Source organism: Amphiprion ocellaris, chromosome 4 (assembly GCF_022539595.1).
Source record: "Amphiprion ocellaris isolate individual 3 ecotype Okinawa chromosome 4, ASM2253959v1, whole genome shotgun sequence".
Taxonomy (NCBI): Eukaryota; Metazoa; Chordata; class Actinopteri; family Pomacentridae; genus Amphiprion; species Amphiprion ocellaris.
In genome coordinates this window covers 2032432-2050033 of record NC_072769.1, presented here as the reverse complement: position 1 = coordinate 2050033, position 17602 = coordinate 2032432, and the positions used below count along the sequence as shown (strand labels likewise).

Below are 17602 nucleotides of genomic sequence, written 5' to 3'. Positions count from 1 at the left end.
GAAAGACCGGGAGCGGACGCTCTGGGAACCGGACTGGTGGTGCGTTCAGGGACGCCTCGTAACCAGCACACACGGACAAAATAGCTGTACTCAAGGATTTTTTTTTTGTGTCATTTTAATTTCATATCACTGTCACAGAATAACACTGAAATGTCGTCTCCGATCTGCAGAGTCCACATTCATTAAAAAGAGCGAATTATATAAACTAAAACCGAAAATTTCCATTACAAATACACATATGTGCATACACTACTAGTCAGAAGTTTGAACTTTCTCATTCAATGGTTTTTCTTTATTTTCATGACTATTTACATTGTAGATTCTCACTGAAGGCATCAGAACTAGGAATTAACACATATGGAATTATGTAGTTAACAAAACAGTGTGAAATAAGTCAAAACATGTTTTGTTTTTTTTATTTTAGATTCTTCAACATAGCCACCCTTGGCTCTGATTACGGCTTTTACACACTCTTGGCATTCTCTCAATGAGCTTCATGAGGTAGTCCCCTGAAATGGTTACAGGTGTGCCTTGTCACAGTTAACTTGTGGAATTTCTTGCCTTCTTAATGGGGTTGGGACCATCAGTTGTGTTGAACAGAAGTCAGGTTGGTACACAGCTCTGTTTGACAACTGTTGGAATCCATGTTATGGCAAGATCCAATCTGCAAAGTACAGAGAAACGATAGTCCATCATTACTTTAAGATCTGAAGGTCAGTCAGTTTGGAAAATTGCAATTTTAAAAAAATGTGAGATAGGGGCATGGCATCACTGTAACTATGACTACAAGTGCAGCCTGCTCACGATCACATGATTGCAGTCCAACTACAAATCGACCACTGTGGACTTATCGGACTTACTCGTCAGAAATGATACAAGGAAGTATTGATTAAATTGTGGGGGTGTTTCTGAGTCCCATTATTTCCCGTCACCCACTAGATACTTAGGTCACGTGATTTGGTATTTATACATAACATACACATGCATAACACACGCCTGTGCTCACGCAAGGTCATTTTGTTTGTGGGTGCATCTTTATTAAATGGCCATATTCTGTGTTGCTGTGTTTTCTGATCATCAAAAGCTAATAAAAAATGCTGTATTTCTACAAAAATATGCTACATACATTCAAGTTATACACTTTAATTCTAGTTTTCATATTGCATCTTGTATTTTACAATACTGTATTTTACTGTATGGATAAGTACAATTTTGATATGGTGAGTTTACATTTGGATATGTACACATGACATACTCATTATTACTCCGTCAAGGAATGCAGCGGAGTTACGTGACAATCAGTGTACATTTGTCTGTTAGCAACATTACTCAAAAACGGAATAAGAGATCTGGATGAAATTGAAGGGAAGGTCAGAAATGACACAAGGACCAAGTGGTAAGATTTTGGCAGCGATGCGACTTATAGTCTGGATCCACGGATTTGCTAAAGATTTCTGTACCATTGTGGGATAGCAGCACGACATCACTGTAACTATGACAACAAGTGAATGGTACGTCAGCTGCCTGCTAATGATCACATGATTGCGATGCTACTACAAATTGACCGGTGCGGACTTATCAGAACTTACTAACAGAAATGATAGAACAACTGAGCAGCCTTGGTGGAGTACTGCGCTCTCCGAGTGCTTTTCGTGTTATTATTAGTTTTATTTTTTTCACATTGCACCTTTGTACTCTATCATACTCTATTTTACTGTATTCTGTACTCTCATAACATCTATTTATTGTAAATACCTACCTACTACCTACTTGCACTTTATTGTAAATATTAAAAATTTTTGCAAATTTCTGTAAATACCAGCATTTTGGGCAGCAAGATTGCTCGACAACTGCATGCTATTTTGTACATCGTTTCTTATCCAGCTGTATATAACGTGTGACTCTGTCTGTCTGCCTGTCTATCTATCATGTTGATAACACCCTCCAGATCTGCATCTGTACCAGCCACTGATGAACTGCATCAGTAGCTGGTACTGGATGGGAGCCTACGCAAACACACAGGTGCACATAAATGTGAGTACATATGTTGATAGAGGGTAGTGGTACTGAGAGAAAAAATATCATGAAGTACAAGTTCTATCTATCTATCTATCTATCTATCTATCTATCTATCTATCTATCTATCTATCTATCTATCTATCTATCTATCTATCTATCTATCTATCTATCTAGTATTGTTGAGTCAAGCACATAATTTGATTTGTTAAAATAACATGTATATTAATAATTATTTCCGTAGCACCTTTCAAGCACAAACACAATTCAGCATTCTGTAAGTTTTTTTTAAGATCACACTGCAAGCAAAAATAAAATCAATTGCTCTTTCAAAACCCTGTGCAATATTTATTTTACAACATGCACAAGGATATATGCTATTTCATTTGTTCTCTACTTACTTACATATAATTTGTGCAATAATAATACTCTATCAGTATTTAAATTCATCAAAAAAAATCTGTGCAACACCACTGATATGTTATTTTTGGTTTATTTTCTATTTTTTACACAACATTCCTGTTTACACTATCTTCGCTGCTGTAACATTGCAAATTTCTCCACTGTGGGACTAATAAAGAGTAATCTTTGATGTATGAAGTGAGAAAACATGTAAATAACAGACAAAAATAATAGTTTTGTCTCTAATTTAGTGATGTGAGAGTGCAAAATGATTTTCAGACTCACTGTGTTGCAGTTAAGAGATCAGGCAGGAATAAACGTTGACGGCACACTACAGGAACTCATGCTCTGACCCCTGAACGCCACATCTGCTCCCCTTGGTCGATAATAGGCTGCAGCTGATGTCAGGTTCGTTTCACGAAGCAGGTTCAACAAACTCTGAGTTTAACCCTGAACTCTGAGTTGATCGACTCTGAGATAGGAAACTGAGTTTTCGGTTCCAGAACAACTGATTTGAGTTGGTTAAATCAACTCGGAGTAGTTTCACCCGGAGTTAAGCACGTACACCACAACTCTGAAAAGCCAGCATCAATGGAGCGCCGATTCGACGAGTCACCATGGCAACGGGGAAGCAGAGGGCTGCGTTTTTCACCCAACTTGAACTGAAAATCTTAATGCGCTTATATAGCGAGTTTGAACACGTTTTTAGAAAGAAGTGCAACACCTGCAGCTGCAAAAGAGAGAGAGACGGTGTGGGAGAACATTGCTGCCTTGGTCAATGCGTAAGTTTAAATCACAATAATATTACAGGAAAACTGTTTGAATAATAGACTATTAAGTTATTTCATTTAGGTGCAATCCTGCAGGGGAGAAGCTTAAGATGAAATATAAAAACATTTTTAAAACAGGTAAGAAGTCAGCATAATCTCATGGAGCTTCCTCATTTTGATCATGTTTTACATTGTAAAGTAGCCTAAATATTAGGTGGCTGTTTGACTGTGCAGTGGTTTTATTCCACACAGCCTAAATGCTGCATCCATATCATGTTCTGTTAAATAATTAAGCCTATATATATATATATATATATATATATATATATATATATATATATATATATATATATATATATATATATATATATATATATATATATATATATATATATATATATATATATATATATATATATATATATATATATATATATATATATATATATATATATATATACAGAGGGGGATCCAGAAAGGCATACAGAGGTATGTTACTGATAGTTCTCTTCCCATTCACATTTCTTAACATTCTGGTGGAATATAGAGTGTGACATTTAGCCTACACTGAAGTATTGCACATTCTTATCCTTTTTAACAGAGCATGGCTGGACAGCAGCAGGATGCTTCCTCAACTTCCACTGCACAGATTGACACAGTGAGATGGATGTTCAGTAAACACCAGAGGTTCATTCTGTGGAATTCATGTGCAACTGTATAATTTAATGTCCTCTATCTATGTATTCCCAGTTACCAGTAAAACAGATTTACAAACTGCACTTGCTGAGAAAAATACAAAAAACAGATAAAGAAATGCAGTACTTGGACCACCAGATTAAGAAGGCAGATCTGGAAATTGAAATACTGGAGCACAAGTTAGAGGTGGGTGCAGGTCACAGGTGAATTATGTTAACTACTGGAACATGAACTAAACTAGCTCTTTTATTTGTAGGAAATAAAGAAGACCAAATGAAATGTGTATCATGTGTTTATTTGACTGCTGTGGTGGTGATGATGGAGACTTAAACTCTGCAGTGATTATTGCATATGGTGTCTCTGACTGCTCTGCTGTCCTGGATAGCTGCAGGTGGATGAGGTCATCATCTGGGTCTTCAGTTTGTAGGGCAGAGTGTTGCTCTCCTCTAATAGTGGTAATATTATGAAGAACAACACATGCCACAATAATATCACAGGCCTCTCAGGAGTCACCCTGAGGTGACGTAGACACTGGAAACAGGCTTTCAGCAGGTCTATGGTCATCTCCACCCAGGCTCTCATCCTGCAGTGAACCTGGTTGAAGTTCTGTTGGGGGCCTGGTTCAGGGTCAGGGTATGAGGTCATCAGCCTGGGTTGGCATGGTAACCCCTGTCACCCAGCAGAAGGCCATCAAACTCTCCTGTAATGTATAGTGGATACATTAGAGTATATTAAAGGAGGGAGACAAGTCAATTATATTGTAAAAAATCTTTAGGCTGTTTACCACGTTGCAGTCTGTTGCTCAGGTTAGACTCATGATAAATCCTTGAGTAGTTTCACCTGAAGTTAAGGGCCAGACACACTTTTCTGACCGTCCTGCATACAGTTGTCTTACTGAAGTGCTCTGCATCTCCGACATTATATAAAAAACGTCCATTTGCAAAGAACCGGAGCGCAACACACAATATCTGCTGGGATGTGAGAGCATGACTGTGGTTGGTAATGTTGTAAATGTAAGGACGGATTAGGTTGGATGTAGATTATGGACCGTGATGTGAAACGGTACCGCTCTAAAAGATACTTGTCCGGAAATGCGAGAACATCTATGCGCGGTCTGATAACAATCTCCTGACGAATATTTAATTCTCTGAGCAGTAATTCTGCTCCTTCATCTACTGGATCGTTAATAAAAGGACATGACATTTACAGATGGCAGAACTAGACTTCGCCAAAACTCGCCTGATGACTGAATGAATGAGGAAATCAAATCGTGTGTGACTGAAAGAGGGCGGAGACTGAGAGAAACTCGAGGTTTACTGAGAAAAACCTGGTCCCAACCAGGTTAGATTCATAGAGTCTGTTACTATGGTAACTGACCGAGAGTTTAAGTTACCCCTCTTTGTGAAACAGGCTAGAGTTACCCCTCTGTCTCTGGTTTGAGTTACCTCCCTTTGTGAAATAGAAAACTCTGAGTTTTCCTCTTTTCAGGGTTAACAAACTCAGAGTTTTCTGCTTCGTGAAACGCATCCCCAGGAAACTGGAGTTTTGGATCAGTTGTGTTTTGAGGATTTACATCCACCTATTGTTCAGAAACGATGATGTAATTCTCTGCTTTCCCGGATCTGAAAAAGATAAAATCAGTGCACAAGGCATTCTGCTAAAATAAATAAATAAATAAATAAATAAATAAATAAATAAATAAATAAATAAAAAGTAAAAAAAATAAAAATAAACAAATACAAGTACGTTGAGACTAATCTCCAAATAAGTGGATGCATTACTCAAATTACAGCCTCAAAAAACACATCAGTGAAATTATGCTGCATTTTTGCTACAGTTAGATGAAGGAATATGATGCATTTATTTTATTTTATTTTATTTTATTTCTTAGAGGTTTCAGCAGCCTGTTAATGGAGGCGTTTTCCTGAACTTCAAGAACAAGTGGTGTCTGCAGTGGAGCTGGTTTACCCACCTCAGATTTAGTTTTTTTTTTAATTATTTTTTTTATCTCTACCTTCTGTTTATAAACATGGAAAGAACAAGGTGGCTGAAAAACCTGGATGTTGGATCAGTGAAAGGAGCAGGAGCACAAGAGCAGAACATGAAGTGAAACTAGGAGGAGACCAACCACAGGAGGGCGCTGTTAAACTTCAACATGTTAGAATGTGTTTAACCCCCACATACAGGCACAGAAAGGAAACACAAACACCTGCAAAATCCAACCAGTCTACATGTGAGAAACATCTCTACTCGAAATGAAATCTTTTATCGCCAGAGGTGTGTCAAGAAACGTCCCTCATGTTTAGTTATTTGCACCTTTATTACTTTATGAGCACAAATGTCAAGCTGACACAGGATCAAGAAAGTCAAATTTGTATCACTTCTCAATAACGAAGCATAGACTGGGTATTTCTTCTTTTGAAAAACTAATCTTTCTGTAGAAACTATGTTGAAAATACAAAGTATAAACCTGATGCAACAAAAGCAAATCCACAAAAATTTACAAAGATGGAGAAGAATCTAGGAGGAATAGTAAGCAGCTAACACACAGTAGCTGCAGCATTTAGGAGGCACAGAACGAACCATGCTACCACTAATTCAGGATTCAAGAGCAGGGGTGTCAAACATAAGGCCAAACTGGCACTCCAGAGGGTCCAATCTGGCTCCAGGGACAACTTTGCAAAGTGTAAAAATTACAGAGACAACATGAACTGTAATTTTTGTCCACTGTACTGCCACAACTTTGATTTGTTATGTATAAATTTAATACTTTTACAAGGAAGAGGGATAACTTAACCTTCTTCCTGTACAGGTGGTCAGGATTACTACACAAATATGGAAATGAATGTAAAGTTAAAATAATTTCTATATCTTCACAGGTTGTTTTGATCATAAAGTAAAATACTATATTGTTTACTTCCAGACACCAGCAAATAAATGTTTTGTGCCTTTGTAGATTCGCTGTGATCTGTAAGTTGTAATGTGTAAACGATAAACTGAGGCATAATACTGTTGAAATTGAACTTATTTTTCCTAAGAAATTTCAGGTTCTTCATAATGTTTTACAAAAAGATAGCTTATTGAATGTGAACATTCTCAAAATGCACTATTTTGCACTAAAACAAAGGGAAACATTTGGAGTTGTGATTATTTATAGGTTATTATGTGCCGATTTTATTGGTCCTGTGAACTAAATTGAGTCTGACACCCCTGTTCAAGAGGTTTATTGTCATGTGTGCAGAAACTAGGCAATGACACTGTACAATGAAATTCTTATTTTGCTGATCCCCCTGAACCAAATTACAAAATGTATTAAAAAATGTCTGAAAGCTAAAGCAAATACAAAACATATAAGCAGATTTAACTAAAGTGCACTGTTCAATAAGAGCTCAAAAGAGCTGCAGTGATGGTTCTCTTAAAATGACACTATTGACAGTGCACTACTTGTACAATCTACCTCTGAAAAACCAACTTCAGACTGAATACAGGTGTTATTAGTGGAAATCATAGTTTCTGTGACAGCTCAGACAGTGCATAGGATATTGTATAAACATCAACCTGTAAAACAAACACCTTGTCCACTCACCGGCCAAAATCTGTAAGATGAAAGTTTGCTAAAGGACACGAAAAGAAGTCTGATGAACATCCAGTCAGATGAGCTGGAGATGAATATAATCTGAATTTGTTCAGCTCAGATGGTGTAAACCTGATCGTCATGGTAACCACAATAAATGCATTTGACCCTCAGTTCCTTCTGCAGGATCCTGCATTGTTAATATGTCATATAAAGCAAATAAATCCATCCATCCATCCATTATCTATACACCGCTTAATCCTCACTAGGGTCATGGGGGGGCTGGAGTCTATCCCAGCTGACTCAGGTGAAGGCAGGGGACACCCTAGACAGGTCACCAGTCTGTCACAGGGCTACATACAGAGACAAACAATCACTCTCACATTCACACCTACGGGCAATTTAGAATAATCAGTTAACCTCAGCATATTTTTGGACTGTGGGAGGAAGCCGGAGTACCCGGAGAAAACCCACGCATGCACAGGGAGAACATGCAAACTCCATGCAGAAAGATCCCGGGAAAGCCGGGACGCGAACCAGGGACCTTCTAGCTGCAAGGCGAAAGTGCTAACCACTATGCCACTGTGCAGCCCGCAAATAAATCCAAATTTTGAAAATCAATTGACCATTTTAGTCCACTTGTCTGGCAAAAATCAACATTCACTGGTTCCAGACTCTCATATGAAAGGACTTAAGTGTTTTTTTAACTTATAGGTTGATAAACTCAATATCTTAGATATTTGGAGTTCAGGTTTGTTCTAAATAGACAGACAGATAGATAGATAGATAGATAGATAGATAGATAGATAGATAGATAGATAGATAGATAGATAGATAGACAGATAGACAGACAGATAGACAGATAGACAGATAGACAGATAGACAGATAGACAGATAGATAGATAGATAGATAGATAGATAGATAGATAGATAGATAGATAGATAGATAGATAGATAGATAGATAGATAGATAGATCCCGAGTGAAATTCAAGTGTTCAGCAGCTTACATACAACAACATAAATAACAAAAGGACAGGACAGGCAGGTTAATGACATTAAAATTAAAGACTGGCATATACTGCCATTTATTATTGTTAAATGTGCTTAATTTTTTTTTCGAAATTGAATGCAGCCCATTGCATAAACTAAACTGTTCGATTCTAAATACTAGCAAATAACCCACTGTTGAATCTAAAAAATAATGTCAGAAGATCTTATGATGTTGAATCATTTGATGTTTAAGTGAGATTGCACACATGTTTAATAAGGAAAGATAAATTTTGTTGATCCCTCAGCAGGGAAATTCACATGTTACATCAGCTGGACACAGATGATGTATGACAAAAGGACAAGAAATTAGAAAAGTACAATAAGGCTGAAAAACCCTCAAAATTTGCATATGGGTAAGTACAGTTATGACAGTTTGGAATTGTCCATTAATATCTAATGTGTGAACTATTGGTGATACAAATGATAATACAAACAAAACTCTGAATACCAATAAAACTATATTTTTTGTAATTTCTGTTGTACTTCTTTTGTGCATCACATTTTAATACTTCAATTGTAAGACAGATGGCACACAGGCGAAGAATCTACACATATTTCATTGTAAATTGAGGTTTTATTTGCCTCCCAGGTGAGGATGTTGTGATATAGAGTCACACAAAACTGTGCTGTTGTACTGAAATGTTTACATGGTGCTTTTTTGTACACATCACAGTTTAAATCTTTCATCGTGCTGTTTTTGTTTTTTTTCTAGCTGGAAGGTTGAGAACGTGGCGTTAGCTTGAGTTTGATGGGACGTTTTGGAGCCACTAGACCCTGGATGTCCATCTCCAAGGGGATCTGATGGGAAGAGAGAGAGAAGAGGTGTGAACAAAGTCAACAATACACAGAATCCTGCCTTATTTCAAATCTGCAAACAACTGGAAGTATCAGACATTATCATTATAATGTGTTCTTGTTCAAGGTGCTGTGTCAGTGAGCAACCGTTGATCTTGTGACTGGTAGATATGAGTCTCATGACATTATGTAATCATCTATAGCACCGCTGACCCGTCTGTGAGTAGACCTTGAACCAAACGCCTTAAAGAAAAGCAGCAGCAGGCTCTCACCTCGGTCTCTTTACACACGGCGAAGTTGTACTTCCGGAGGATCTCCACCAGGGCGAGTCGAATCATCACCAAAGCAAACCGCATCCCAATGCAGTTTCTCGGCCCCAACCCAAACGGCATGTAGGTGTACGGATCTATGGAGTCCTTGTTTTCCTTGCAGAACCTGGGAGCACAGTCACACATATATTGATCATCTTGTTATAGTGCAAAGTTCTGCTGGGAAAGTCCTGACATTCATGTGGATGGTTGACATGTACCACCCACCAAAACACTGCGGGTGAAGCAACCCCCCAACCCTCCACCCCCCATGGCAACATCAGTCCTTGATACCAGTTGTCACCCTCAGCAGGACAATGCACCCCAACACACCACAGAAACTGCTCAGAAGTGTCCTGGGGAACACAACAGAGCTAAGCTGTTCACCCAGGTTCCACACTCTCCAGGTCCAAATCTTATTGAGCATCTGTGGGATGTGCCAGGATAAGCCTGATCTAGGTAGGTCCCACCCTATGTCCCACTGGACCCACAGAATCACTACCACCATCCTGGTGCCACAGGACATCCCTAGAGGTCCTGTGTCTATGCCCCACTGGTTCAGAGTTTTAGCAGCAAAAAGGGGGCCAACATAATATTATGATCGGTGTGTATTAATAATTGACTTAAGGTAGTCCACCAACACATCAGCAGTGGTCAGGAAGCCTCAACAGAGACTGTACTTCATGTTGCAGAAATGTCACCTGGACTCAAATCTTTTGCACAGAAATTGGAAATAATCAGCTGCCCTCTGCCCTGCTGGAAGATGTTGCAAACTCCCGTGGTCTCAGCAAGGCAAATTAGTGGACAATTAGGCTTTTCAAGTCAAAGGAGAAACCACCACGGATACTTCTGGGCAATATTTCTTTTGACCAGACATGGGACAGTGCAACATGAGTGTGTGTACATGTACACTTTTACTGTTCTTTCCACTTATTACTTTTATCATGTCATGTATATTACATATTTGGGGCTGCACAGTGTCTCAGTGGTTAGCATTGTCGCCTCACAGCTACAAGATCCCCGATTTACGTCCCGGTATGGACCTGAGATCTGTCTGTATGGAGTTCATATGTTCTCACCAGGTTCTCCGGCGTCCTCCCACAGTCCAAAAACATGCAGAGGTTAATTGATGATTTTAAATTATTCGTAGGTGTGAATGTGAGTATGATGGTCTCTATGTGTAGCCCTGTGATAGACTGGCGACCTGTTCAGGGTGTCCCCTGCCTTCACCCTAAGTCAGCTGGGACAGACTCCAACCCCTTCGTGACCTTAGTGAGGATTGGATGGATGTTACATATTTATATTTTTTAAGTGTACTATGAGGAGATGCTCCCACCAATAGAGATTATTCTATTCTATTCTATTCTATTCTATTACATAAGTGAAGTCATGCCTTTAATTCTTTCTTTTACCTCTCCGGTTTGAATTTCTCGGGTTCAAGCCACACATCAGGGTCCCGGTGCAGGGGCCACGTGGGAACCATGACGACCATCCCTTTTGGAATCACGATGCCGTTGATCTCCACAGTCCCTTTGGCAACACGCTCCACACGTGGAGCGATGGGGTACAGTCGGAGGGACTCGTTGATAACACCCTCCAGATACTCCATCTGCATCAGTGGCTGGTACTGGATAGGAGCCTACGCAAACACACAGGTACACATAAACACAAGTACATACGCAGATAGAGGGTAGTGGTACTGAGAGAAAAAACATCATGAAGTACACAGTATCTATCTATCTATCTATCTATCTATCTATCTGTCTATCTATCTATCTATCTATCTATCTATCTATCTATCTATCTATCTATCTATCTATCTATCTATCTATCTATAGTCTATCTATCTATCTATCTATCTATCGATCGATCTATCTATAGTCTATCTATCTATCTATCTATCTATCTATCTATCTATCTATCTATCTATCTATCTATCTATCTATCTATCTATCCATCTATCCATCTATCTATCTATCATCTATCTATGTATCTATCTATCTATCTATCTATCTATCTATCTATCTATCTATCTATGTATCTATGTATCTATCTATCTATCTATCTATCTATCTATCTATCTATCTATCTATCTATCTATCTATCTATCTATCTATCTGTCTGTCTGTCTGTCTGTCTGTCTGTCTGTCTGTCTGTCTGTCTGTCTGTCTGTCTGTCTATCTATCTATCTATCTATCTATCTATCTATCTATCTATCTATCTATCTATCTATTTATCTATCTGTCTGTCTGTCTGTCTGTCTGTCTGTCTGTCTGTCTATCTATCTATCTATCTATCTATCTATCTATCTATCTATCTATCTATCTATCTATGAAATAATGGCAACAACTACCTATAAAACAATGAGATATTTAGCTGATTAAAACACAGTTTAACAGTGTAATTTTACGTTTACATTGTAAAGGAACCAATGTAAAATCACAGATTGTTGATACAGACATTAATTACAATTTTTTACCTGTTTTCGTAGAAGTATAACATAAATGACTACTTTCTTCACGTGTTTTACTAGTTATTAACGGAGTTTAACAAAACATGGATAATCTGTACAAACAACAGCAAAAAATCTACCATTCTTCAATCCTTAACATGTATAATCATTCTTTGAAATCTCTGCACAGGCCATGACATCAAAAAAGAGCCTCTAATGAATCAGCTCAAATAAAAGACATTTTTAAATGTTAAATTTATAAATGAAGAATACATATATCTCCAGTGCCACAGAATGATCCAAATCAATGAAGACAGCTTAAAATTTCTGACTTTTAAGGTCCCTTGGTGCCCCAAATGTTACCATAATTAAAATATACCTGGTTAGGGAACGTGGTGTCGATCTCCTGCTGCAGCTTTTTCATGACGCCGGGATTTGTTGCTAGGTTGTAAGCCAAGAAAGTCAGAGTGCTGCTGGTTGTTTCATAGCCAGCAAAGAGGAAAATCATTGACTGGGAGAGGATCTCATGATCTGTTAAACCTGGGGCAAAAACGTAAATGCTTTAGAACAGCTTTAAGTTTAGTCTCTGAGTGTTTGGAGACTGCATATGTGTGTCTCACTTTTATCCCGATCTGCTTCACTGGGGCCACTGTTTTTCTGGGAGTCAATCATCAGCTGGAGGAAGTCCACTCGATTCTGAAAGCATTGTGTGAGAGAAAGCTTGATTATATTTCTGAATCTTTTCGACAAATATATGTACAGCGCAAAAAAATCAAATAAAGAAACAACTGTAACATTTCAGCAGCTGTAACATACCGTTAAATAATTGAAAATAGCCATCTCATAAAAATACAGTAAGGTTCCATAATAAAAAACATTTTTTAGCCTTAATTTTACATTGAATTTATTAAATTTTTTTGCTTTTAAATATTTAATTAACATGTGTAGAAACAATAGAAATGCCTATAATCTGTAATAACATATAAACTGTGATTAATGAAGTCTAAATAAAAATTACTTAATGATCTGAACAGGAAATGATTAAAAAAAGATTTTAAAAAAGTGATAAACCATACATTAAATAAATTAGAATATGTAAATAAATAGAGGAATTTATAAATAAAAGAAAGAAGAGTATTAAATAAAAGCTGTTCTGATAAAGGAGTACATAAATCTATCTATCTATCTATCTATCTATCTATCTATCTATCTATCTATCTATCTATCTATCTATCTATCTATCTATCTATCTATCTATCTATGTGTATATATATATACATATATATACACACACACACATATATACACATATGTGTGTGTGTGTGTGTGTAAATATATATATATACATATATACACACACACACACACACACTCACACACACACACACACACACACACACACACACACACACACACACACACACACACACACACACACACACACACACACACACACACATATATATATATATATATATATATATATATAAATATATATATATATAAAAAAAATATATAAATATTGGATTTTGACGGGTTGAAAATGAATGAGAATACATTCATTCCTAAAAACCGAAAGAAATTGTATTACTTTTTCTGTTAATTGTAACTACTTTGGTTTAATTGTAGAAATACATAAGAACAATATTTATATTATCCAGCCTGAATACTCATTTGTGAAATTACAATTTTTTTTGAATATTCAGTGAAATTACGGATTTTTTCTTAATAATGTACATACAGAGGCTCAGTCGTACCATTTGTTTGCCGTTAGCACGACTTGACTTGATCTTCTGCAGTGCAGCAACAAAGAAGTCTGTCACAGATTTGGGGAAAAAAGAAAACTCCATTTTTTCAAAAATGGGACCCATGAAGGGAAAGAACCCTGAAATGAAAACAGAAACACATTTATCACAACACATAAAAGGCACAGACTGTTCACAGTAAGTCAGCTGACACATATGCTTTTTATGAAAACACCCGGTGAAGGAGAAAATGCTGTATTTTTAAGTAAATGAATGCTTTACCAATAATGATGAGGAGAGGGTTGAAAAGGTCAAACTTCAGCATCTTTTTAATGTTGGTGACAAAGGGGTCGGATGGGTTGTTGAGAGAGTCGATGTCAACACTGAAGGCTGTGCTGGTAACTATGTCCATGCTGAAGGATCCAAAGACACTGCAAGAGCACACGATCACATCCAAAACACCATTTATTCTGACGTGGGCTTAAAAAGGACTGACCTTTTTGTTGAAGGGTATGAAGTGTTCTTACTCCTTCAGTGCTATTGGTTCATCCTTGTCTGCCTTCTTTTTCAAGCTGCTCATCATGTTAGCAGAATGCTGCTTCATGATGTCCAACATCTGAGGCACAGACAGGCGAAGAAAACAATAAATACCAGAAATGAAAACAATTGCAATACTGAGTGCAACTGCAGCTGGTTCAAGTAAAGGCAAGAAACAAGGGTAAATTAAGGATTGCAAGAAACTTGCAATCCTTAATTTACAGTTAAATCTCACACTTAAACTTGTTTTATTCCTTTTATCCAGGTTGTTTTCTCCTGACTAGATCCTTGCTTGTGTTGTATCTCCTCCCAGATATATGTCGCTTTGGATAAAAGCGTCTGCTAAATGAAATTGTAGAATTGTAGAATTTATTAATGCAACTTTTTGGGACTAGACCTTCATCAGGCAAAAAAAAAAAACCCAAAAAACATAAATCTAAGAGACAGAACTCTTCTGGGTGACGGTCAAACAGTCACACATGTTTGACATTTGTTGGGTTAACAGTTTGTTTGCTTTTAGTTTTATCCATTTGTCTTTCATTTCATATGGGAGATTCAAACCTAATTTTGATTTGATTTGAGGCCTGGAAATTGGACGTTGCTTCATTTTAAATGGTCACAAGCCAGACAAGCTCTGCAGTGAGTCCAATTCAAGTTGAAGCTAAATTACAGGGCAGGTTTAAAATGTTTAAAATGAGGAGGGTTGAACCTCTTTCAGTCTTCCTGAAGTGAAGGATGGAGAGAGGATGCTGCGGATCCTCCTCCACTGGTCGTCCTCTGCAACGGTCACAGCATCATACAGCGGCCCATTCAGACAAAAATTCTGAAAGGAAACAGTTCAGGTCGAATCAAAAGTCAACGCTGATGATGAGAGACTGAGCAGAGTCGTGTAGTGTGGCTGCTGCGTACTCTGCGATTGGTGAAGAGAGAGTAACACTCCTTTATCAGAACAGTTTTTATCATGCCAGGGTCTGTGATACACAGCACGGGCTGACGGCCGTCGAAGATGCTGAATGTAATGAGAAAAATGACATTTTATGTTGTACATAGACATGAATCTCTATTTTGAACAGCAGTCTTAAATATAAATTTAATGTCTTACATACGTGTTTAAGCACATAAACACATGCTGTACTTACCCCCATGTTTTTCCATACTTATCAAAGCACTGCTGATCAAATTTGGTGAATCCCTATAAGAACACAGGTGATGAATTAAACACTTTTTATTAAAAACCCACAATCTACTTTAACATTAATTAATAATGCACTTAAATATTGTATGACAATCACAAACAATATAAATCCCGAAGGACACCTGAAGTAAAGTTGGAGGGTTGTGACTATATTTTTTTATAGTTGATGTTTTTGGATGCTCAATATTAAATCACATATAATAAAGCATTTGAAATAATAATCATTTTTAGAATTCATAATGCCCAGACCGTCTGTAAGCACTTGTGGCAAAATGAAAACCAGCACTGAGATATGTCTCTCCACAAATTATCAATCAATCAGTCTTTATTTATATAGCACCTTTCATGCAAGCCCAAATGTAACACAAAGTGCTTTACAGATAATAAAAAATGCAATAAAACAATGCAAACAACCCCCCATAGTCAAGTTATCTATAAAAGACTCTAAAACAGGGGGGAATTGAGGAAACAGATCAAATTAAATAAAATAAGGTAAAATATGTGAGATAAAAACAAAAATAAAAACAAAAATAAAATATAAATTATTAGAATATAGATAGATGTAGATAGAAAATTGTGTGTGTGTATACACATATATATAAAAACAGATTGGGAAATGATAAAAATGAAGTAATAAACTGTACATTAAATAGATTAAAATAGGGAAATAAATAGAGAAGCTAATAAATAAAATGAAATAAAATAAGGTAAATTAAGCAAGACCAATAACTAAAATTAAATAATTAAATAAATATTTGTGGCTTCTTTCATTCTGCTTTTGAAATATCGCTTTTACTTTCACATTTTTCAAAATTCAAAAGAAAAACATACACTACCAGTGAAAAGTTTGGACACACCTTCATTATTTTCTACATTGTAGATTAATACTGAACATTAACACTTTTTTTGTTTACAGCATAATTCCCTATCTATTATTTTAGTTTTGATGTCTTCAGTATTAATCTACAATGTACAAAATAATTGAATAAATACCACTGCATGAGAAAGTGTGTCCAAACTTTTGACCGCCAGTATAACTTCTATAAACTAGACACATCAACATACCTATCACGCTATTATAGCTAATTACCACCATAGGGATAATAATCCATTTTTCCAGCTGCATGTCGGTCAAAAAGGTATATTCACCAACCTTTCTATATGCCAGCATAGTGCCAAACAAAGGGACAGGACTGGGACCAGGAATGCCCATCTTCTTAAATGTCCCGTATGTCCAGTTGGCATAGCTGTAAACAAAAATTTAAAAAATTAAACAGCTGGAAAACCAGAGCAGCATAAATAGTTCAAATACCTGAATATGGATTGTTAAACACTTACATATAGAAGAGTGTCACGAAGGCGACCAGCAGGGTCCATGTTTGAATGGAGAAGTAGAAGAAGTAGTCCATCTCTGCAGGTCGTCTCTTTCTTCAGTGGAGTTTCTCTGAGATCCAAATCACATCCAGAGGCTTTTATAAACCTGCTGCACCCACCTGTTGACATGAGCAGAGGAAGTGTGTGAGAGTTTAATGGAGGGCTGCCGACCGGTGAATCATTGACAAACACACTGGAGCATTTATAATAATTATGTTGATTAGCTCCGCAATGCAGCTGTCTCATGGTTTAAATCGTTACATTGCTTGCGACATTTATCTATTTACTCTAATATTTGTCCTTTAATGTTTGTAATTTATTGCACTTGGGCACCGCGTACACTGCACTTTAGTTTTAGATCTCGACCTCATTATTTATTACACTGTGACTTTATAATTTTCTATTGTTTTTCTAAAACATTTTTCATTTTATAATCAAGTTCAAGTTCTTTATTGTCTTCCGTGGGAGAAATTTGTCTTAGACAAGGCAAAATCAAGCTGCACTGCAATACAATAAAATAAAACACATGCTACTGAAAGACACATAAAAATACATGACATATAACAAATAAGTAAAAAAAAAAATAAGAACAAAACTAAAATACACACATACCCCCATACATACATGTCACACATCCCCACTCACACAACACCCAAGTACTTCCCTTTGGTAACTGTACCTAACTGC

At 36.9% G+C, this 17602-nt stretch overlaps 1 protein-coding gene across 1 annotated transcript; it reads right to left on the bottom strand.

Annotated features, from left to right (window-relative positions):
• Window positions 1-8954: 8954 nt before the first annotated feature.
• Window positions 8955-17034, bottom strand: LOC111566926 (cytochrome P450 3A30-like). The gene is made up of 13 exons (XM_023267735.3): window positions 16880-17034; window positions 16695-16788; window positions 15486-15538; window positions 15256-15355; window positions 15056-15169; window positions 14337-14425; window positions 14092-14240; window positions 13822-13949; window positions 12685-12760; window positions 12444-12604; window positions 11025-11251; window positions 9577-9739; window positions 8955-9307 (listed from the first exon to the last, which is right to left on the bottom strand). The coding sequence occupies exons 1-13, from the start codon at window positions 16948-16950 to the stop codon at window positions 9218-9220; spliced, it is 1515 nt and encodes a 504-aa protein (XP_023123503.2). The 5' UTR covers window positions 16951-17034; the 3' UTR covers window positions 8955-9217.
• Window positions 17035-17602: the final 568 nt, after the last annotated feature.